Source organism: Loa loa (genome assembly GCF_000183805.2).
Source record: "Loa loa unplaced genomic scaffold supercont3.35, whole genome shotgun sequence".
NCBI classification, from domain to species: Eukaryota; Metazoa; Nematoda; class Chromadorea; order Rhabditida; family Onchocercidae; genus Loa; species Loa loa.
Window position 1 is genome coordinate 273,183 of NW_018108215.1, and position 25,307 is coordinate 298,489.

The window sequence follows — 25,307 nt, forward strand, 5'->3', positions numbered from 1 at the left end:
TAATAATAATAATAATAATAATAATAATAATAATAATAATAATAATAATAATAATAAATAAACTAATAGAATTTATTTAGTAATGAGCACATCAATTGTTGACGGGTTAATATTTTAATTCAAACAGTACTAATTACAGATTGTAATCTTTCGTTGTAGTACTTTGAAATTTTTTTTTAGTGATGAATGCTTCTAATACTATTTGTAATTAATATTATACGATTATCGCCAGTTCAATTCCCTTATCATTTCATCGACAAAGCCAATAATTTTTATTACAAACAATTGATTGCATAAAATACAATTAGGATGAAAGCAAATTTTAATTTCTGGTTCAAAAATTAAAGTCCAAAGATTAAACGTAACAATAATATATACTGTTAATAATTGTTGCAAAAAAAAGCGAAAAAACTGAAAATTTTTGTGATTTATGGAAAGAATTTCTACAGGGGAAATAATTTGAATTAGTAAATCATGCAAAATATGATGTTTTATTTATCAAACATTATCATTTATTATCTGATTATTTCCATATTATCAGGTATGCTAATTTATACAACATTTTTTTAATTTACATTTAAGGATTTAATCAAAATGATTGTTTTTTTACTTCGCTAAATTTTTTCCAATAAAGATGATAAATGATTAATTAGTTGGTAATTAATTAAGTATATACTAGCAAATAAATCCGTTTCTTTTTTTTAGAAAAAATAACCACATAACATTTCTTTATTGTGGAGGAAGGAAAAAAATCTTTGATAATGTTTGATGGACATAATCTTTGTTATAGAAAAAAATCTTCGACAAAAAAAATTTTTTTATTAATGACAAGTAAATTAATTATTTTTCCTTGACCAAAGAACAAAATGAAATAAATTATTTTTTTTGGTTTATGTTTGATTTGTAAAGAAATTCAAAAAAAAATGAATTCAAAAATTTAATAATCACAAAATGAATTCAAATGAAGTCCAAAAATTTGATAATCACAAAAATATTTCACAAATACTTTTTTTTGTAGCGATGCTATTTTTGGCACCAATGATCATTCTGCAAATGGAATGTGCTAGTCAAAAGAAGCAAACATATGAAATAACAAATTCAATGCGCAGCACTGCCATACCAATGATACAAGTACCACCACCTCCAGTAACACCAGTTTATGCTAAAGATTCACCTACTCCATCATATCAGGATAAACAGGCACCCACTGGTACCGTACCTACTGAAGGATTACCATCTGGTGAATCAAAAACTAATATTAAGGTAATCGTTAATTTCTATTTCTAATATTTCAAAAACTTCAAAGAAAGAAAAAATGACCGAGCATTTTTGTCATGTTTATAATCACAAAAAACAAAAAACAGTAGTACATTAATACGACATGATAATTATGAGATGAAATATTTCCAAACAAGATACTGTAATGGGCAAGACTGGAATGAAAAGCGGTAGTAGATAGAATCAGTAGTTGTGAAGTAGGCGAAAATGAATGAATTAATCGTGTATAGGAAATTAAAAAGCTAATTGTAATCAAATATGCAAGATAGAAAATTCTATTTGATAAATGAATTTTTCATGTAATATTTCTCATAAGAGACTAATTTTCCCTCTCATCTTAATGTGTTTAAAATTTTTTTTTTGATTAAAACAAATCGAAACATTTTTGAAATTAAGATCTATTTTCTTCTAGATATTAAACATATTTGAAAAAAATATGAGTAGCATTATGTCGAAAAATGACTAATTGATCATTATTCTATTTCGTATTGCTAATTCATTGATCTTATTCATTTCCTATTATTAATTTTGTTTGCTATTTGAATTCATATTCCTTTCTTAAACTAATCGATATTGTTAATCGAATCTCATTTGATAATCATTGGATTTAATTTTTTTTTTTCATTTCAAATCCTACTTTTGTAACTTTAGAAAAGTGCCTCGAAAGAGAATGTAGAACCCGAAGGAACGCCAGAAAAGGAAAAAGATACTACAGGTATTACAAATGGAAAAGGAGGAGGAGGAGAAGGAGGAGGAGGAGGAGGAGGAGAAGGAGAAGGAGAAAAGGAGGAGGAGAAAGGGGAAAGGTGGAGGAGGAAGAGGAGGAGGTGGAGGAGGTGGAGGAGGAGGAGGAGGAGATGGAGGAGGAAGAGGTGATGGTGTTAGTACTGATGAAAAAGGAAATGACGGGTTTAATGAATGTCCTGATTTGACTCCTGATATTCTCAAAAATGTCATTAATGATGGCTGTTAAGAATGAATTATTTCAGGTTTCTATCATATGTAATTGATGTATTTCCTTGGGTACATTTAAAAATCATTATTGTTTCATCTTCCCTTCCGTCACTATTTCCGTATTTTTTCGACCATTTTAATAGATCAATAGATTTCATGTTTATTTATTGAAGCAAAAAAAAAAGAATTCTAATCATTTGGAAGTAGATGCAACAATATAATCCTGCAATTCTTTCATATTCAATCCTCTCGAACACTTTTTTTTTGTTATTGTTTCAATTCCATAAATCTCGCATACTTATTGGCTGAATAATTATTAATTCGCTTATTTACCTGATTGTTTTATTACGCTTACAATAAGTTTATTTTAATAAATAATAAAGACTGGAAAATACAAGTAGCACAAATCTCGCTTTCATGGCTATATAATCAATCAAATGATTAACTGGCAGAGATGATTATTTATTCATTCTATTTTCCTCAATTACTTTTGTAAATCACTCCCAAATATCTAACCATTTCCAGGTTTAAAAACGAAACAGCATCCTTTGTGAGATAAAAATCCTCGAACGAGAAAAAAAAAAAACTTCTGAAATGATCCATGATATATGCTTATCAGATGTAATATAAATACCTCATCACACTCTCGTTCCAGCAATTTCTTGTTCTGATAATGATGAAAAAAATTTTTATAAATGTCAAATGACAATATATCCATATTATCCGACAGATAAACTCTGTGCATCTCAAAGCTATTCAATAGAACAAACGCTCAGGATTCAATTCAGTTGTAACAAAAGAAAAAAAATGAAAATTTCGAAATTTCATATTCGACAATCATAAAATGGTAAAGCGTATATGCCATTTTGACAATGTTTTCGTTCACAGAATCCTTTTCATTTATACACATACATAAGATGAGAGACGGAAAGCTTTTCAATTCGCAATTTCAAAGTTCAAACAAAAGAGAAACAACGGATAATAGTACATAAGATGACGAAGATGAAATGACAAATGAGAACGGTTTGCATATTTTTTTTCTTAAAAAAAAAGAAAAGAAAATGTAACTCTCCATGGGAAGAAAAATTTTTAATTTTTCCCGTTTTCATGTTCTGAAATGACAGTGATTTAAAAATTCACAATCACATTAATGAATATACAAATACATATGAAGAATCAACTAACACTACTAATAAGATCTATGGATAAGTAATATATTAAGGTAAAATATCTTTCTAAAAAAAACAAACAAATGGTGGATCACTGTTTGTTTAAATATTAATCACCTGCTTTGTCTACTATAGCTCTGCGTTGGCAGAAATCAGTTTCACGGAAACATGTTTCCTTTATCTGCAAAAAGCTGCAGCTGCTTATGGCTGAATTTGCGCATAAAATATATTATTTTGTACTAAGGTTACTTAATTGAATAGCAACAAAATAATAGTAGCAACTAATGATAACTGATAAGATCATAATCATGACTGTAACCATAGTAGCTGTGGGAAAGTAGGAATAATTCAAAATAAGATCAATAAAAAGAAAATTTTACGTAAGCTAGAAAAGCGACAAGAAGCGGAAGACGAAATACCAATATTACAAAGAGCAGCATTAACGGTGATAGCAGAAGTAGCAAACGTAGTATAATAGCATTAGCAAAAACTAATACTATTAATACAAAAAATTAATTACCTGTCAATTTTTAAAAATTAAAATTTACAGCAACTTTTCGTTACCACGACAGAAGAAATCATTCAATCAAAAAGCATACATAAATTAAAATTCGATAAAAAGGAGGTCTAAGAATTTAGTGAAGGATAAAAGGAAAGAAAGAGAAAAAGTGAAAATAATACAAACAGATAGAATTATGTATAAAAAAAAAATGTAATTACAAGGCGAAAAACTGCAAAAAAAAATTCATGGGCGAATAATAACCATGAGGGAAAAAAGGAAAATAAGTATAAAATTGGAAAATACAATAAATACTGAAAGTTTCCTGAGCACCAACGACCGCAACAACAAATTCATTCATAAAAGATGAACCACAAATATTTCGAAAGCCTCAGGAATGCGTGCTCTGCCTAATCGATTGTACACAACTAATATAAAGTTTAAGAATGCGTGCTAACTGACAGCTCATTCAATCTTACAAATGTTTATTGTTCAGAAACTACAAAAAGGAATACATATAGATTACAGCCTCGACGATTTAGTTGGGAAGTTGTAATAAAGAAAAAAAACTGCAAATGAAGAATTAGTAATATGAAGAAAATTCTCTAAAAAAATATACCATCAGTCCTATCTGACTCGATTTATCAAAATAAAAAAAAAAAAGATGAAAAAGATTTCGGTGACACCTTGTTCATAAAATAAATGAAACTTTGTATTCAATGATCAAATTTACTGGAATAACTTTTACATCACCCCTACCGAGCCAGCATTTATTCATATGGTGGTGGTACATCCTCCATTTCGACACCCGTTGACGTGGATTCAACTGATGAATCATCTTCTGGACGATTCACTCGAGCGTTCAATGAAATTTGCCAGGAATGTGGCGCACCTACAGGTGACATCGGTTGTCGAACACGTGGATATCTGTAAGGTATGGTCAAGATTGCAGCGGTAAACATCTATCACGATGAATTTCTTGTTATCAGGCAACTACATTTTCACGAACAAAAATTCTACAGATCCTAAGAAAATGATCAACAAAAAAAAAAGAAATGAAATCTTACTGTTGTGAAGCTATGCTAGCTGAATCGCGTTCTGAATACGGTGGCGGAGGTGGCAGACCGACATTAGCTAAAAGCCTCTCGCTGAGTGACATGGATGTGTCCAGAGTTAAAGCTTCATCCGAAGTTCCTACAAAAAAAATTTTATTTTTTTTTGCAAATCACAAAAAAACTCTGTATAACATTCTGTTTATGCACTCAGCAGAATGTTATACACAGTTTTTTCTTTCTTTGTTTCTGCATTTTTCCATAACAAGTCAATTACGAATACTCCTCACTAAATGATCGAATATTTGAAGATATATAGTTATCGGTAATAAAAAAAAAGAGAAAAAAAAAGAAAAAAAACATTATTTTGAGTTATTTTTAACATTATTTTTGAATGACATTATTTTTGAAAAAAACATTATTTTGACGTTTAGAAAAACCTGTTTTCAACGACAGCTTGGATTCTATCGGAGATGCAACATTTTTCCGTGAATCAACTATTGAGGATGCTTTAGCTCTATCACGATTTGTTGAAGACTGTTCCGCTGAATGTGGACGTTCTTCAGAAGATATGCGTCTTTTACACGAAACTCCAGCGACGTCTCTTGGTATATCCTGAAGATTTTCTCTTTCAAAATCATGCATCGGTTGTAAGGGATAAAAAGTGTAGCAAATGAGTTATACTTATGAATTAAAAAGAGAAGAAATTAGGAATTAAGCACATGATATGCTACTGCGCCACTTGCCGAAGACTACATAAAAAATGAGAGAGAACCACACAAAGCTTAGAGAAAACTGAATCTTGCGAATAAGTATGACTCTTCTATCTAATAAAGATATAACGCACTGCCAACTTTTGTAGAAACACATAAGTTCGGAAATCCAAGTATTATTTTGTAAAGACGGAAAACAAATAATACTTGGATTACCGAACCTTTTTTTCAATAAATTATACTCACTCCGAGAAAAGGATCCTTAGCAAAACTATCGCCATCGTTCAAAGAACTACCGTCGTCTGGAACATCGAGTTTCGAAAGAAAATCTTGAAAATTTTCATAAATTTCAACAAAACTCTCCATTCCTTCAGCCTCACCCGATTTATCCAAATCATCGCGACAGCTGTCGTAATCATAAATGTCTGATTTAGCTGACTGAAAACAACTTGAATTTATGAAACAAAGCAAACTTGACAAACTTTTCGACAAAATCGCTGGTTTTTTATAGGTTTCTAAGATAACAAAAAAACGATACTGCTATAGGTCACTGCTGCCTATTTTTCAACGATGAACATCATCGTTCACAAGTTCTTCGAAATGTTCACAGATTCTCAGTGCCGTATCAAGTATTAAGAGGAGCTGTGGATGATACTTTTATCTTGTTCAAACAACAAATGATCTAGGCACTTCAATAATTTTAATATTTCTGCTTCACTACACTGTTGAAATTAATATTTGAAAACTTTTAATTCCACAAGAGATAGTTCTATAGTAAAAATTTTTGGCTTACACTGGCATTAAGTTGCAATTTAAACCAATCCTTCATTTTGAATAAATTGTTGCGAGCTTGTTCAGTTTCCGCAAGGATCTTAATTATGGATTAAATAAAATTTGCTAAAAAGAATAAAAAAAAATCGTTTCTCTTTTACATTCATAAGGCATACATCACTGACGTTTAAAAAAGTAAGTGGGAATCTTCTACACTTGATATCATCAAATTCTATAGTTATCGTCCTTTTAATAATGAACAAAGAAATTGTAAATCGAAAGATTAGTCGTGCAAAATTTACACATCAAAATAAAGAACTTTTACTGTGACAATTAAGGTACAACCTTAATCATCTCGTCATTACCAGAAGCAATATTGATTAATGTGCGCAACAAATGATACGCTTTCCATGAGTAAATATCCCTCTGACCGAACATTATTGCAACAAGGCCCTTATACTTTTGATGGCCTTTTTCTGAAAAAAAAAGAAAATTGTAGTATAAGGTGAATAATTACTAAAGCTAATGCAGTCAAACCAATCATTGCTCAACTAAATTTGGAACTGTGTTGAGACAAAACCTGAAAATAAATTTGGGAAAACTTAATCAAAATTCCTTTAGTGGAAAAAAAATCTGAGCCGCTAACATAAATGATTACGATCATCAATATTCTGGTACTGTAAAAGATCAAATTTAATCAGCCATTGGTATTGAAATGCCAATGCCAGGAATACAGTATATTTCAGTTACTGAATTTTAAATTTTGTCATGATTGTACAAATTCCTGAAAAAGTCATGAAAAAGACGAAACTGCAACTTACCAAAACCTAAAAGTATCAAACGCTGCCGCTCTCTTCTTACTGAATCATTAATTTCAAAAAGATTTTCAATGATTGCTGTTGTACTTTTCACTTCATTCGGTGTAAATAGACACTTGAAAATGAAATGATTTAGCGAAGAATTAGTACAGGCGAATTAAGAATACAAATAAGTTACGTATAAAATTACGGTACGAATTCAACTGAAAAAGTTTTGATACGGAGTTCTTATTTCATAACTTTATTCTTTTTACTCCATGAAGAGGTGAAAATCTTGTTTTATTGAGAACAGTGAAGGAGATGGTTCACTGTTTTTATATACAATTAAGGACCTAAAGCAGCCGTTTCCATTGAGATATTATGAATGAAAGAATACAAATTCTTTTTTTTTCTTTTTCTTCATTCGTAATGTAGCAGTGGAAACGGCTGCTTTTCCTATATTGTCCTGTCTCCGTTTAACATGCTCTTCTGTGGTTTTGGAAATGGCTAAAGCGAGTTTCCCATTTAGCTAACCAAAAAATCCATCCCTAACTTCACTAAATCAAATAAGAACAACATTTCCATCTGTTTCCCTCTTTTTTGAGTATATAAAATGAAATTAAGCCTTAAATTATATCAATACAGCAGAGTTCTTAAGAAAGTCTTTAAGGCAGAAGTAGGGACTCTTACCTCTTTTTGATATATTTATAATACGCTACTAATTGAAGTTACTAATTGAAGTTATACCATTTATGTACCTCAAATGAGAAATGACAGAGAAGAATTTTCGTCAAGTGAAGATTCTCCCAGCACAAGTACAATAAAGTGTCCAGTGCAACTGCACGATCAGTAGGCAATTCGATCAACTGCTTCAGTAACCTAAAGTTTGGCATATGTTTAGGGTCTCGCATCATATCGTGAATCAAAACACAATCTCATGCTCTTAATAATGTTACTTGATAAAATAGCCAATGTTTTCTACTCCGTCCATAAATATATTAAAAATATGACATATAAGAAGTTTAAGCAAATAAAAACAACCACAGTAAAACCGAAGTACCTATTAACAAAGACCGGTTCATCCATCCACTGAGCAACTTCTTGTGGTGCTTGAACAAGACCACTGGTTGTAATAGCATATGGATTCAAACTGGCATTCTACAAAAAAGTAAAAGCTGATTATTTTTATACTAAGATTTATCTTAGGGCATTCCTTCTGCAATCTAAATAAATACAAAAGGTTCGAGGTTAGCCTTTAAAACACAAATTAGCTTATACTGTAGTTTATTTCTCACCTTCCCTTGCCATTCAAATTTACAAGTCCTGAGAAGTAATGAAATAACTTCATACAGTTTCGAACTATCTTGATAAATCACTTTGATATGATAATCATCTCGTGAAATGAGCACCAACAATGCATGCAAGGCACCTTTTCGCACTAGTTGTCTTTTCTGAAATTATTCTCTCCTTAAAAGTAAGGACTTAATGGGGGTTTGTTAAAAAATTAATGCATTAATTTACTTGAGTATATAATTATTGATGGCTGAGCTGCCCAGCCATATATAATTACTGATGGTATAGAATTACTGCTGGCTGAGCTGCTCAGTCCTATCGACTGGGATACACTTTCGGAAAACTCGAGTAAATCGAGAAATAGGAATGGAAAACACAAAAACACAGAGAGAGAGATACCTGCTCCAAACCTGATAGAGCATAAAGATTGAACAAAGCTATATATTGGGTAGGATGAACGCTGAATTCGGTGAAGTAGTTGCGAGGGATGATAAGTAACAAAGTGATAAACATATCAGACATTGTATCACCCGGCTTATAAACAGCATCAATTTTGAAATCAGGACAATCTCCTGCAACTGAAACGTTAGAAAAATTAATATTTACTTTCCCGAAGCCGATCCTAAACAATCACGAAAAATATTTCCCGTTAAAAAAATTTTCTTTTAAATTCGCACGAAATATAAGTACCAGAAGTTATTTCTGTAATCTAAGCTATGAATTCAAAACAAGATCAGTAGTATTAGTTGGAAATACCAGTAGCTTAGAATATTTTCTAACGAAAATTCCCACCCAGCATTTGAAACTTACGCATATACGGCCGAATAACATCAAGATAATCATGTGCTGCTGCATTCAGAAGCGTTACAAATATATTTGTGAAAAAGTATCGCACCTAAAATCAAGCATATGAAATCGTAGAATAATATGAATTCAAAAGCGATGTTTTCAGCAGATATTTGAAAACTAAATCTTTAATTAGTCATTTGGATAATCGGAGCTATCTGCTTACGCTAAGCCTGCGGCCGGAAATGAAACTTGTTGTAACTAATGCCACTATCTAACAAAATTCCACCGAAATTAAATGTCTTTTAGAATTCGCGTTGGAGAAAAAAAAAATAGTTTCCTCAGTACCCATTACATCATAATATCAGTTCGGTAAAAACAATAATCTTTCTGCTGGAATTTGCAAAGTGCCAATCCTCAAAGTTTCCTTATACTTACATCAGCCGAAGGTGCAGTAAGAAGATATAAAACAACCATTTTAGGCTGAAACATGATATTACAAATAAACCATCCACGAGAAGATTTCGATGATGCAAACAATACTTCGTAAGTTTTCTGCCATTCTGTTACATTACCCGACCTGTAACTTCTTATTTCCTACAAAAATAAAGAACGACAAAACAAACATTCAACATAGAAAATTTTGTCAAATTCACATGCGAAGGAGGAGAAAAAGGAACAGCATAAAGAAAATGTAGATGTAAATGACACATTTTTACTGGTTCGTTAAACTGCTTACCGTAACGTTTTTCTTGCCCGGAGACCAGTAGAAAATAGAAATTTGCTTAGAAGTTTTGTTGTTAATAAATAATAATCGCTGCAAAAAATAATAAATGATTCAAGAACTATCTTTTGCAGTCTATTAGCCTGCACAAAAGACAACATTAATCAAAAGTTCGGATTTGGAATGCTTTAAAACATACATTTAAAAAAAATACTAATTAATGCCTTACTCCTGAAATTCAAGATTCATCCGACTAATCATTCGAACCGCTCGTGAGCATATATCCCGAATGAACTGGAAGTAATTCGGAGTATATCTGAAAATTCGTCATACTGAAAGTCAACAGTTTAATTTCAAGACTTCGTTCTTGACTTTCAGGTATAAATAATATGCAGAAGTTATAGCAGTTCTACAGATAACAGAGGAAATATATTAACCGTTGAAGATAAAAATTTTTTTTCAGTTCAAATTTTCAATTTTAAAAAAATAATTCACAACCCAAAAACTTGACTTATTCTCATGTCCCATAAAGACACCTCTAAAGGATAATTTACTCAGGCTTTTAATTTATCAAAGTTATATCAATCATATTCCCGAATATGAATCGATATAACTTCGGAATCCTTCGAATCCCTGGACTTGACGCAATAAGCTTGAAGCATTCAAAAGATATCCCCTTTTTTGACTGACTATATGTGTTCATGGCACATAAAAAAGCTCCCTGTGTGTTTATACGTATATCACAGCATACTAAAATACGACATAAAATTTAGTGCATTGAAATAAGATAACATTCAACGAATAATAGTTGAAACAGTCGTAAAATCGCAGAATAGGGTAAAAAAAAGACTTGAAAAAATTAGCACATATCTGTACGAATTTAAAAATTAAGTATCAAAACTTTTCAACTTACTGCGACCGTTCATGCATAGCACAAGTATTCTTGCCGCGAACCAATGCTTCCAGTTTTGGTGGCATATGTCGGATACGAGTGCCTAAAATTCCGTATTTATTCATGTTATATTTGTATTTGTGTATTTTAGACATTGCATGCATATTTTACTTTTTCTTCATGTTGCACATATGTCTATTCCCTCATTCGAAATTCTGCTCGACATCAAAAAAACTCGAAATTTCTTATTTGTTATATACTAACTCACTAGTTCTTGTTTTTATAAAGGTTAGTAATAAGAAAGGGGGTATAAGATTAGTAAAACATACTTTCAATAATTGTATGATAATAACTATGTTCTAATCGATTTAAAACTTTAAAGATCCTGGTTCTTGTCCCCCAAAATATATGCATCCGCGAATGGCTACAATTTAGACTTGTATTTCATTCCGGATAAATTAGGCGGAAATATGCAAGAGAGGAAACTTACTAATAGACATGGCACTTATTTTCTTATCCAAACTAAGTGGACTATTGGAGGATGAATGTGATGGCTGTGTAGAAGAGCAAGAAGTCGTTAGTTCCACTGATGATGATGCCACAGAAGCAGCAGTTATTGATGTCTATAAAAAAGACCGGTTGAAACAAAAATTATTGCTTAGGCTGGATCCAATTTCTATTCTCGGTATAGAAGACCATTACAATGATGGAATAATAACGGCAGACAGTAAAGGAGCGCTGAAGGATTCGTAGCTTGGAGAATTACGAATAGGCCCAGTCAGATGTTAGAAAGTTAATTTAGACACTCCGAATCATTGGGAGCCATGTCTAGTGACCAATCAAATGACTTGCCAGATGACATAGCATATCGTGGATTGCCTTGTCACAATCTTGTTTCACATACAGCAGTGTAACCATTACATATAACAGAAAAAGTTGAACCGAGATGAGTAAATTATTAATTCAACACAAATAATCATTGAATTTACTCATCTCAAAAAAAAAAACCAATAAAATTTCGAAATTTTCAATTTCGTGAAAACCTTTTCATAAATGAGTAAATAAGCATTCCACCAACGCTTCTGTCGTTTCTTCTGATAATGGCTGCTGTTACTCTCAAATGCTTCAGCAATATATTCACCACCAAACCACATACTTTGCATTTCCTAAAAATGTGTACAGTTTTCAAAAAAAAAAGAGAAAAAACTAATTGTTTTCAATCTTTCTACGCATCCCAAAAACGTGAACATCATTTAAGGTCGTATTCCACGAAAATGTAGTAAGCTTTATCAGATGCTGGATAAATATCAATATCAACCACAGCTTTCGAATTTTCCAACCCAATACTTGAATTTCCCTTGCTTCATTAGGCTAGCTTTCCCATAAACTAGGAAATCTAAAGTGATCCATTAATTTAAATGCCCAAAAATCTAAAAATTCAAATAGCTAAGCAAATTAATGAAAAAAAAAGTAAAGCTTGCGATTAATAATACAATAATTCAATTGGTAACAAGGAAATCCAAGGGACATCGACTTTTAAGTGACATAATGAGAGTCTTCCCTTTCTCCCACTGTTTTACCAAAAATCACCTCCTTGTTCAAATGCCATTCGGTTACGTCAACATCATCGAATTTAAACCAACGACCACCATCTTCTTCGGAACGAATGAATGAATAATAATGCCCACCATTAGCTTGTCCCGAATGCACAACTACCCCACGTAAACAGTATTTCGTGCAACTGAAATCACACATATTATAATTGCTATCCAAAATTATTTTGCAAACATTATAAAGTCGGAAACAACGAACTTATTATCATCTAGTTTAACTTCTGGCGTGGATGTACCAGCAGCACCACAAATGTCATTTGCTTCCGGTGATGCTCTTTCAGATGTGCCTGCAATTGTAATCTGATCTGATTCAATAAAAAGCATAGATCTAATCAAAATAAGTTCGCATTGGAAAAGGAAGAAATAAGTGCAAGTATAAATCAGTTAACTTGATTTTTTAATCTCGTCTACACTAGTGGGATGAATTCTTTCTGCACATTTTCCAATATTTCTAAAATTCCACAAAAATATTCCCCAAAAAAAAACGTTCAAAAAATGCACCTCTACCGCTATCGGTCGCTGACGAATGCGTCAACTCCTCTTTCGAAATTTCCCCTGCAAATAAACTGATTAATCAAGTGGGAATATATTTGGGGAAAATAAAGGACGCTAATATTGAGAGTATGACAAAATCCATATTATTGGAAGGTTGTTAATAAAAACAGAATAATGATGACCGTAATGGTTTCAAAGTAATAGACTAGAAGAATCACTGAATAAAACGATGACGTAAACATCTCTTAAATCCGTCTGCTATGTCGAATGAACTGAAAGAGAAGAGTAACCAAGTTTTGCCTTGATTGAAAATACAAAGAATCTCGCTATTCACTACAGCTCATGTAGCTATACAAAACATACCTTCAGCTTGAGCTAATCCATAAGCAGTAAAGGGCATCATATCAAGATCAATCGGAAATTCGAAATAGTCATTGTATTTTTGTGGTGAATCGCGTTCCCAATCAAAATCAAATCTTTTCAGCTGTATCGTCAAATATGGTGGTAATCTGGCAACACATAATCGTTTCACTGCTGTCACCTATAAAATATGACCCACCAGTCTTAGTTATCAGCTGATTATTAATTAATAATAGCGACCATTAATTAAAAAAATCCGTCTCTCGCCATTCCGAATTTTCTAAAAGATATAAAATGACACTTCTGAAAAAAGAAAAAGTAAATCGCCCCAGTTTTTGTTCTTATTTTTTTTTTGCTCAATTTTCAACGCGAAGAATTAAAAGCCTGAACATGAAATTCTATATTTTGAAATGGAGTATAAATCTTACTTTCTTATTACATTCTTCACACAGATACGCATTATCGTTGTTCAATAAATCTCCTTTCACATATTCCTTAAGTGAATCAAGGAGATTGTTATGGGAACGCACATCAACTGAGATTGATGTAAACGGTTCTTCGCGTTGATATCTGCATATTTTGACCAAGAAAATATACATTCAAGCAAAAACAAAAAGAAAAATATTGAAAAAATGAATAAGAGCGAGAAGTTATTTTCCATACATCCAACTTCGGATATGCTATTCAAACGCTATTCAATATTCTCGCTATTCAACAGTAATGCGATGACAGAAAATCGACGTACATACAAGGGAGATTATAAATGTAAAAAGTATTAGTGGTCATTATATTTACATTTCTTTGAAAACACCAAAAAATAAACAAAAATGGACAAACATGCAATACCTATGTGGACAGTCTTTGCAAATCTTCTGATCAGCGAATGTTCCACCAAATAAATTCTCACAAATAGGCGGTTCACCCAACTTCTTGAGACCTTCATCTATGGAATCAAAAAGAGCGTTGTAAAATTCTAGGGCATCCTGCTGTTCCCGTACATTTACTGCTTGACCACAGAATCTAAAACGCTTTTTTTTTTTCAAAAAAAAAGTCAAATGAATGCTAAAAGTTAACGCAAACGATGACTTCTAACTAACCGGAAGTGCTTCCAGAAGAATTTTGGAGAATAGAACTGCATCTCAGAGCCAAGCAGATGCGCAAAAATTGATTGTACAGCTTTTAAAATTGTTGTATGATAGTGTTCCTCCGAAACATTGCATTCCTGAAAATGAAATAAAAAAAACACTAATCTGAAAGGATAGTTGATAACAAGCACAAATTTCTTGGAACAAATATGAGCTTACATTGACAACCATTTCTTCGACGCTCATGTCATCCATAAAGTTGGCATTGATAACGGCGTTCCGCAACGGTTCAATCATGAATATCTGTAAAACGAACTTGTTTCATTATGTCTAGCTTAGCGGATCCTAGAATATGCTTTTAATATGCTTCTAGAACTTAAGTTTGGTTAGGAAGCTCAAGCTTAGTTTAGTTAATAAAGCAATGACTGGTTAATTAGGACCAGGCAGTTTGAACCGTTAACAGCTCTCCATTCACGAGTCTGATTTTTGGCTGTTTCCAATATGTAGTTCTAACATCAACGAGAAGCATAATACACTGGATTTTTGGATAATTTTCGCATTAATAGCATTGGTTTCGAATTGGATTTACTGCACTGGAATTGATTGAATAAGCCAAAATTATGGCATCCCTTGAAAACGAGAGTAAGATGAAACGTACTTGTTGGAAAACAGAATTCATGTAACAAGTAGCTCCACCATTCTTCAGTCCTACGTAACTGTTCGGTGAACGAATGGAATATCCGGGCATATATTCCCATTCAATATTCATAGTAGGAACTGGTTCTGCAAATGTACTTATTGAAATTGAAAATGGGTCACAAGCCATGAACCAGTGTTCTAAGTATCACTAAACATCATTCTAACGAAAAATATAAACATAAAACTTTTGACTTTGTAAATCTCTCATCAATTAGCAGGAAGCAAGACAATACTCTCCAAAACATCGGCAGTTGGTAAGGATGAAGCACCTGAGTAGAAAAGCTCGAGAAGACTTTCAACTATGCATCGGTAGTTCAGCGATGCTGTGTCACAAAGCGCAACAATCAGATTGTAGGCTGCTTTGGCACTTTCACTGGTACCACATACTGGAATGGAACGTGAAGAAAGTAATGGGCCCATTGTTTCTGAACGCGGAATGGTCTTATCCGACTCATCTATACCTGAAAAGTGTTGGCAACTTTAAAATATCAATATTCTTATAGGCAAGGAACTCGTATCAGTAGTACGAGCATTGTATGAGCCTTTTAATTATAGATTAAGCATTTCTACCTCCTTCACGTATAAATTAACCCAACATCCTGCAAATAAAATGATCTTATCATTTCAACAGTTTACCATCTCTTGAGATTGCTGAATGGGTCACTGAACGTTGTATATGAATATCACTATCGTTTTCTCTCTGCCGCATCAAATCAACATAAGTTCGCGAAGATGGCAAAATAAACTCGTCCAGTAATTGCTGCAAATTAAAGCGGAAAAATGAATTGTGCATGTCAAATGTATCATATAAAATTACATGTAAAATTAAAAAGATAACTTTATAAGGAATTTTAAGGAATCGCTCCAGAAAATTTTTCAACACACTGAAAATTCTCAAATTGTGACACATATGGAAATAATGAAAAACCCTTTAAATGATTACCTTGACTAGCTGCGTACCATTAGGTTCCGAACCAATCATAACTTTCTCCTCGCTTGTAAGAAATCCTAGTAAACCACGACATACATCAAGCCGTCCAATTAATGACCTGTCATCAGGATAACTTTCCTGATTTGCAATAGTGTGCTGCTAAAATGCTTACGATGTAGAAAACGTTTTTGAAAAATATCCAGAAATTGCGAATTCGGTATGAATTGACTAGGGAGTCGTATAGCAATGCCTCTAAGTATTCAACAGAGTTTATTTGACAGATCAATATTTTTGTAATCTACTGCAATATCAATAATACTTGAAAGAAATGAAATTCGGAAGCTTCAAGTGTCTTACCTTGGCACGATCCAACCAATCCAAGACTTTTTCTATTCGCTGTGTTATATCGTCAACGTAAATTTGATTATTTCTGCAGTGATCCAACAGGCTTAAAAAATTAACACTTTAACAAAAATAAAATGATTTAAGACGAATTCTACTGCTAATATGTTATTGGAAATGACTTCCCTAAAAATCGATTGTTTCAAACTACCGAAAACAGTTAAATTACAACCACAGTTATAACCGTTTATTACTACCAACTCAATAATTCCTTTATGTGATTTCCATGAATCTACGAATAAATCCTCTGTAAAGTTCTTTTGAATTCGATCATTATCCAATAACGAACAAGGTTAACCACAATTTCAAAATACCTGCACAATAAAATAAAAAATTCCGTATTCTTCATTAGTTTTTCATCACTTTCTTCCAGCTTGCTGAAAAGTAACTGCAACAATGCTGATGAGAGCTGCCGTTCTGCCGAACCCATACGACAAACCATTCGTCGAACTAAGGCTGAGAAATAACGGCGGATTACCCTGAAAATAATGGAAAATTTCCGAAAGTGACAAACGAACGTTAAATCGTCGCAAATTTCAAATATCCGTAATTTCCCCAAGGCCTTTCTGCAAAATCCTGAGCCGAATTGAAGTATTCTTTACCCGCCTAGAATTACGATTTCTGATATAAAAAGAAAATCAAATTCATTAACAGAAACTTCTTTTTCGGAGACACAATAAAACGTACGAGCTTTTGCAAAACAATAAATCAGATATGAGAAGATTCCACAGATGGATGACTTTGAAAACTTCTGACGTTGCGTCGCCACTAACAACCTCTATCGCAAATGCATCCAACAAGCATTCCGTTGGTTCCTCCTGTATCAATCATGTTGAATTATTCATCACCAAACTCGCCACAAAAAAACTTGACAGAAAATTAATTGTTCAGGAAACCTCGAGTAAGGAAGAAAACTAAGAGATTTTATTCTTCTTCCTTGAAACAACAGATTAAACTTCATTATGTAAACTAAAAATGCACACTTTTGCAAAATAAATTACCAGCATAAAAGCTGCAGGTTGTGATTGCCGGATTGTTTCGGCAGATGAATCTTTCGCCAAACCACCCGAAGTAGGACGTAACGGTATATTTCGTGAACCAACTGCCCATGCAAGTCGTAGAAGACATTCAATACGACTGTTGTCTGTGGTGAATAATTGAAAAATTGTTTCAATGATTTCGGGATTCTCTTCGATACGATCATTGAGATCACGTGCAACTACACAACAAAGCTGTAAAAATAACGAAGGGATGTTAATTTATTCGGTAAACTTCCCTTCAAAGATTTTCTTTTTAACAACCGATTCAGTAATGATAGTCCATAATCTTATTAAACACGAAAATCCAATTTGACTGGACGGTTTTCACTTTATTGTTTATACTTTTTCACCTATATCCGTAAGCACAAATAATTTCCGGAGCTTCGAATCGCAATACAATATGGTGAACTGTGGTACTTTTCGTACCTTATAACAGTTTCCAACAGCAACCATAGTTTACATACTGTTATTGTATATAAAATGCTAACCTCTTTAAAAACTGTTTGTTCACGATCAATGACTTGACCCGTTTCAAAACACCTACTTCCATTCCCATCAGTGGTCCTCAAGTACTAAATAAAACTGATTATTTTGAGCAATCTTGAAATATTAAGAATAAAGATCGCGGATAATTCCTCATAAATCACGAAAATTATCATTATAGAGTAACTATAAATGTGAGCGACAGTGTAACAGAAGTGCAAAAAATGCATACTGCATAATGCATACTTTGAGGCGTGCTGCCACGAAGAGAACAAATTTCGCTATATTTGCCAACCACCAAACCACTGCAGTGCAAGCGTATTCATCCCATCGACACAAAATTTGAGGATCTCCCAGAAATGAAAACACGGCCAAACAACTTGGTGATGTAAGGAAAAGGATCTGAAACATTTATCAACGTTGAAAACCGTAGATATGCTTGAGTTACAGTTTAATAAGCTCCAGGCCATGACCATTAGCTTTAGGCTACAAAACTATATCTCTAGGCAATCAACAATGTCATCTTCAGATTCAGGATACATGGATCTCGGAACGTACCAAGAATTCTTGGAGATGAAAAATCGAAATACTGAGAAAGCGAACCTGGAATTCCGTGGCTTCAGTCATGAAATGACCATTACACGGCAAAAGTAACGAATGTAGGACACGCAAAAGATGCAAAACATGATTAGATGATTCAGATGGTAACAGATCAAACAATCGTCCTGATTCCACTAATTCTCTTAGCATCGTTACTGACATTGTATCTGGTGGTATTTGACTGAAAATTTTCATCAGATCTAATTATGAAAACCTGTTATTCCGGGTAGAATGACAAAAAAAAAAAAAAAAAAAAATCGCTGCAAAAGTTGAAAGAAGAGGAACAAAACTTACTTTAAGACATCAGTGGCAGATTTCCTCAAATAATTATTCCCATACGCATAACCGATATCGGCTAAAGTATAAAGGAATCGAACATGATCTGAGTTTTCGGCTATTACAGCGCCCGGCAAAATACGCTCATTTTCTTCATTACTAGCTGCAGTCCCTTCATGACTGAAACAAAAACACTGCTTCTGAACTATCCCTTCCAAAAGTTCCCATTCAATTACCAAACTTCATCTTGCTTAAGCTGTGCCACATCAAGTGGAAAAAACAAAAAGCCAATTAAAAAAGTCCGCGTAGTAATTAATTTCTTTCAACTAACATTTAAAAAAAAAATTCAAACCAAGAAGTAAATGTTTGGTCAGGGCTCGAATCGGTGCTAGTTAACCGACTGTTCCATGTACACGAATGATTTTGAAAATGGATTATAATATGCGCACTGTCATCGACCCCTAATTCATCAAGTGTTTTACGGCGATCAGACGGATGCAATATTCTTGTTTCTGGTGGATTAAGAGACTGAACGGTCAACTGTACTGGTACAAGCACTCCACCAATATTGCAGCCCTCCATGTATCGCAACTGGTCATCAATCTGAAATTGGTCTCGAAAAATTAAAAAATTTTTCTTCCTTAAACTCATCCCGAAAATAAAAACGCGAATGCTTTGAACTTATCTGAAATGACTCATTCAAGTGAAAAAATAATTCTCCCAATGGTTAACGTTTTGGAAGCCGAATCACCTTACCCACACACTCTGCTAGCTTGATTGCGATTTTATTTACACTAAATGACAAATGTCGCAGCATTTTCTCAATATTTTTGAAAGTTCTGACAACAGGTTTCGTCTCGTTATACTTGAACCATGTAAATGATCAAAATTCGAAGCAACTTCCACTTACAGCTCTCTCAAAATGATGCACATTCACTCAAAAAAGGAAAAAAACTGTTACATGCCTTGAGTTTTAATGCTGAAAGCGGCATAGTAGAGTGAACCGGAATACCGTGATCTTCGTCTTGCACTACTGATGCTGAAGTATGGCTGACGCTTTTGTCTTGGAAATGGAAAGTTGAAAAAATTGGATAGATTAAACAGCTGATTTAAAATGAGACTTCGAAGTGCACCAAACAAATAAGGGAAAATTGTTGAAAACCCAAACATAACAAAAAAAAGTAAGGTTTAAAAAAACTGCGCAAAAAAAGACACTACATGAATATAAACTCACAGTTCGTTTCGATGCCGCTCGGTAATTTCTCATCTAAATAATTTAATAGTTAACACTGTTTTGAATAAATTTTCTATACAGATCTTATACATGTTTATAAGCATTTTCAAACGTTAATGACAACTATAAAAAAAGAAAATGTTTTGTCAAAATAAAAGTTAATATGCACATCTCTTCCAGTGTTTAGCAATAAAGAAAAACTTTTGATATATTAACTTATCTAGTCTTCATTTACAAGTTTATTTCCATAATCAATTGCTTGCATATTCTGCATGTTACATTTTTTAGAAAATAAAACTGAACGGAACACCGAACTCATAAAAAAACTGATCACGATATGAAGATAAGCTGAAAACTTTTAAAACTTCATCGTTACAATTTATCAGTCCAGAAACAGATCATTCAGTATTATGGAACTATTTTAAAAATACCTGGGAAAACGACTGGCAATAAAAAGCACCGTCCTAAACCCGCCTTACGAAGTGGTTGTTGAGATCTTTCAGGAATGTAATAATCATCGTCAAATGCACAGATATAAGAATTAAGAGTCTGAAAACCCGGTAATATAAAGAACTAATGTCAAGATTAAATTTTTAATGAAGCAATCCCAATATTACCACTCTTCTGGTACAGTCTCAAACTGTTACATCAAGCAATATTGGAATTCTATAAAAATTTTCCCAAAAAACTCAATGCATCCAAAAACCTCTATCACACACATTTTATTTCATCTTTTGGAAATCTCTATCTCTCCATTAAAAATTGTATTAATCTGATCAAAAAGTTACCGTTAAAATTCTACCCATTCGATCAAGCATTTTCATTTTTTCCTCATCAGTATTATCGCCTTTTATGAGATCGTCGTGTTTCGCTTTCAGCATTACAAAACTAAAATAAAAAAATAGTTCGTTTTCTTCTTAGTCTCCTCAAATTCCACCTTACCATAAATTAAAATGCACATGGCTACCTGAAGCTACGACCTCTATTTCCCCTTTACATGACTCACTCTACTATAGAAAGTCATTCTCATGAAGCAGCAAAAAAGACAGAATACGGCAGACAATTTGTAAGTAGAATAACCATTTTTTATCTAACGCCTTAAACTAGAAGCTATTAAAAATATTATGAAGTGCAACTAACCATTTATTAACGACTGTTTGAATCAAATGAGCAAAATCGGAAATCACTGCAGTATGGGGATTTGCTAAAATCTCGACCCATAAGGAAATTGCTAAATGTGATACTTCGCCACGAGCTTGCAGCATTATTTCCCACAAATAATCCATTCCCTGCAAATACAGGAAAACGACAAAAATTCCAAATTTTAAGGAAATGTGAAATACATGCATTGATGAATGCCACTATATCGATTCAGCGTCAACAATATGATGTGAAAAAGTTCACCGCATGAGAAGAAAGAAACTAACGAATTCCTAACTCGCATCAGAGAGAATCTTATGTAATAGGCTTGTTGTTTGCAATCAAAAATCGAGCTGAGGTTAAAAATGTTCGACATGTTCGGATCAATTAGTAAACTTCTAGCGCACAGCATAAAGATAAACAGCTCATAATGCAAACTTTGAAAAATCTATTGCTCGCAATATTATTCAATGATGTTCGAAAGGATTTCTAGCCTCTTAATGTCCCTAATTTCAATTCGTATGTCTCAGCTTGAATGCAAACATTACTGTTTTTTATATTATATGTCCACTTACCTCAAGATCAAAATCACACATCAAATAATGTGACATCCCTTCAGTGGGTTGGAAGAGCTTACTATGCTTTTTGTTTATTGCAGTCCAAAAGGTTTTGAAACATGAAAAACCCTCCTCGTTTAGCATTTCAACTGGAAGTTTTAGAATCCTAGCTGAAAAACCTTTTGACATTAGCGAATACAAAAAAAAAAAACCCTGGAACCAATGTTCCGAAAGCATTTAACAAGCTTAATTATAAAGTAGTTTGAGGAATTATGCAAAGCTCTTCTGCTGAAATATTTGAATTAAGTAGCACGATATGCTGCATCAGTTACAAGAAAATAAGCGGCTTAAGAGTTTTCCTAACGATGATCATTTGCTGGCACATTTGATGTACGCTTCTTTTTCTTCAAAAAAAGCATTTTGATGGTCGGATAGTAACTTTGTTATTCGAGCATCTAGGAAGAAACTGAAAAGTCAAAAAAAAATTTCGGACAAGAAAAGTTACATGTAAAAAGCTGATCAAGTGCTTTTGGATCGATATCTTCTTGATCTTGCATTGTAGCAAATAGCTGGAAGCCATATGTGCGCTCATATTCAAATACTGATCGAGCAATAAGAGCGTCCCATAACTCATTCGCCTGTAAATACCTTTCAGTGACTCCAAGTTTTGAAGGTTCATAATGAATAAGGGAAGGGGAAAAAAAGTAGGATGAACCTGCGGTGTCATAAGCCAAAGTTGCCCATCGGTGAGAAGAAAATGTAGAAAACCCAGCCGAATTCGTAAATTATCGCTATGAGTGTAACGACCAACAAACATCACAACACTTGCGTCTTCTACAGCAGTATAAACATGCGGTTGATCATTCTAAAAATTGGATATAATAAGGAGAAATATTATCGATTGCTAGATGTGCAGATGCACGTAAATGGACCACTCAGAATATTTCCTGATGATCAAAACTAAAGCAATACTGTTGTATTAAAGTTTGGGATAGATGAGCCAGAAAAATTGCAAGACTTTAGTTTTTGGAATGAAGAATGTCTCTGAGACAACAACAAATATGCATGCATACCATGGCATTTCGTACTTTTTCCATGTATAGAGCAACATTTTTCGACAGTCTTGAGCATAGCTCTGTATCTTGCTGTACAGTGGCGATATATTCTGCCCTTAAAGAAAAAGAAAATTCGTTAAGAATCTAGAGACAATAAAAGTCATACAGGCCAAACATGCCACTTTTTCATTCCTTATCATTTTTTCCCGATTTCACTTTGGATAATTATCATTGTTATTACCATTCATCTATCTCTACCCCTCTTTTGTCTTCTTTCACCTTATATTTCCTTCATCATCTCCCTTTTAAGATTGTCCAAATTAAGTGGCTTATTCCACTTCAAATATATTAATTTTATTCGTGCCACCAATCGTTTTGAAACAACTTCCTCATTATCAGCATTGTGAGGATAAAATACATCCGTGAAAGACGCAACTGCAAATCCAAAAGAAATTTTCGCAAAATACAGATGACCTTTCGATTGGATAGTTGCCTTAGCAAAATGTTATCAGACTTAAAAAAAAAAAGAAAAAGAACTGCCAGAGATGGATTAAAGGTTAAGATTAATTAGTTACCTGGAAATTACAAGGCAAATTTTTAAGCCAATAGTAATTAAAAACTCACCTCGTTACTTTTCTGCCTGTGCTATAGTCACATTCTGGCATTAAAGTCATTAATCGCTGCATATGCTTCAACGCCGGAAGTACAAATACTGAAAAAAAGAAAAGAAATCCCAAAACAATCTGATATGTGTCCATCGCCGAGTAAAAAATATTATATTGATTTAAAAAATCTTCAAAAAGGAAAAGCCGATCTAAACCTACGAAGTTAAGAAATTGAGAAATCTACAAAAGTACAAAATATAATATTTTTACCTAACTAAAATCTAATAAGCTGCATATTCCTACTGCAGCTCAATCATTTTCGGGATAAATGAAATATCTTTTATTAATCCCTCCCATGGTTTTGTTACGAAAATCTTCGTCAATTAATCATCTTGAACGAACAACCTGAATCTAGAAGTAGTTCGTCAATACAACGTTCGATGTAATGTCGCCGTAGTTCTTCAGCTGGTACTGCACTTTCTAATACATTGAAATGTGCTTCCAGAGCTGCATCAATCATTTCCACAGGTAACCGCTCATCATGGAACAAATCCCACAGCAGCGAAAGAGATTTTATAGTTAGCTGCTAGAAATTTCGGAACATTGAAACATGCTAATAATGAAAAACGAGATCACTAAACCTATTCGATTACTCATTGTAATGAGGTCTTGGTAAACATTTAATCATCGTCCAATGCAGCCGAGAACTGAAATCTCTAAATAGGTTCGCATTTTGAATCATTTTGCTTAATGTGACTACTGGCCAAACTATCTTTGTTGTCATAATTTCCTGGTTTATTGAAGCATGTGTGGTATGAGTTCTCTCGATTTCTATATTATGCAGTCATTGCTAATGAGATTTCGACTGGCAAAAATTAATCACAGAACACTGCATGCTAAGCTTGATATTCTAAGCAACAGAAGGATGATAAGAGTTACTTTTTCCGTAAGACTACTGAAATCGACACCAATTCGACGTATAAGATCAAGTAGAAGTGTTCGCTGTCTTGAAGATGACTTTGTCCAACTCTCCTTAACATATACAATTTCCAACATTCTCGACAATTAATAATTTTGACTCTCAAACTTCAATTTTAATTTTTTAAATTACGGGAAGTAATTACGGAATCGTTACAATATTAAAATAAGTTGAACCAACAGCTACTATTAAAATGAAACTAGTTGGAGCAAAAATTCTGAAAATATAAATTGAATTTACAGAATCCTTACAGATTAAAAAAGAATGAGGAAAACTGAGAATCACAAACTCTCACCTTCATTCGTTCAAACAAATGTTTTTGCAATACATTGTTCAACCCATTAACTAACTTTGCTATTAGATCGTGAACATTTCGCTGGATGACGTCATGCCTTTCATGCTGCACATTCCATAAGATATCCAAGTCATCCACTGTTACAGCATTTCTTTCTAGTAACACTCGGAATACTCTTTCCAACCTGAAAATATTAATTTAATATTTTGGAAAAGAACGTTGCGTTTTCATTCATTTGACGACCATTAATCAACAAAGTTATCAAATAAAGTTTGCCTAATTAAATCTTTCAGTAAAAGCTTAGTTAAGATGTGGGAAATGCAAAACCTCTCGCAGTATGACGGGTGATGCAAATTATCACGAACCAATACTTCGATAAGATGTTGCTTCCTCAGCCATTCGGTCAAATCATTCATCGAAATTACTAATTCTTGCTAAAAGAACTGTAAGTATATATCATGAAAATATAAAACCTATCATGCGAAATAAAATCAACCGTCCAATTTTTTGCATCATTATCTTACGATTTT

General features: G+C 33.1%; 2 protein-coding genes across 2 annotated transcripts; one reads left to right on the plus strand and one right to left on the minus strand.

The window, feature by feature from the left end:
• Nucleotides 1-1,020: 1,020 nt before the first annotated feature.
• On the plus strand, nt 1,021-2,251 carry LOAG_17031 (hypothetical protein; the record flags this gene model as incomplete). The annotated part of the gene is made up of 2 exons (XM_020449690.1): nt 1,021-1,263; nt 1,994-2,251. The coding sequence occupies 2 exons, from the start codon at nt 1,021-1,023 to the stop codon at nt 2,249-2,251; spliced, it is 501 nt and encodes a 166-aa protein (XP_020306740.1).
• A 2,358-nt stretch (nt 2,252-4,609) lies between these two features.
• On the minus strand, nt 4,610-25,193 carry LOAG_04131 (hypothetical protein; the record flags this gene model as incomplete). Its single annotated transcript, XM_020446516.1, has 53 exons — nt 4,610-4,827; nt 4,968-5,094; nt 5,393-5,567; nt 5,912-6,103; nt 6,459-6,536; nt 6,782-6,912; nt 7,258-7,369; nt 7,992-8,112; nt 8,294-8,391; nt 8,529-8,684; nt 8,926-9,098; nt 9,337-9,421; nt 9,751-9,892; nt 10,052-10,129; nt 10,266-10,352; nt 10,950-11,031; nt 11,419-11,551; nt 11,972-12,094; nt 12,519-12,669; nt 12,741-12,828; nt 13,043-13,096; nt 13,400-13,577; nt 13,825-13,966; nt 14,243-14,416; nt 14,494-14,618; nt 14,701-14,784; nt 15,140-15,264; nt 15,450-15,641; nt 15,817-15,940; nt 16,124-16,270; nt 16,469-16,559; nt 16,828-16,992; nt 17,201-17,331; nt 17,515-17,745; nt 18,042-18,125; nt 18,283-18,438; nt 18,640-18,817; nt 18,931-19,092; nt 19,265-19,515; nt 19,878-19,951; nt 20,147-20,179; nt 20,578-20,695; nt 20,935-21,034; nt 21,287-21,435; nt 21,862-22,013; nt 22,349-22,481; nt 22,559-22,708; nt 22,917-23,013; nt 23,523-23,610; nt 23,909-24,089; nt 24,443-24,535; nt 24,778-24,961; nt 25,105-25,193. 53 exons carry the CDS (start codon nt 25,191-25,193, stop codon nt 4,671-4,673), a joined length of 6,924 nt encoding a protein of 2,307 aa, XP_020303155.1. The 3' UTR covers nt 4,610-4,670.
• Nucleotides 25,194-25,307: the final 114 nt, after the last annotated feature.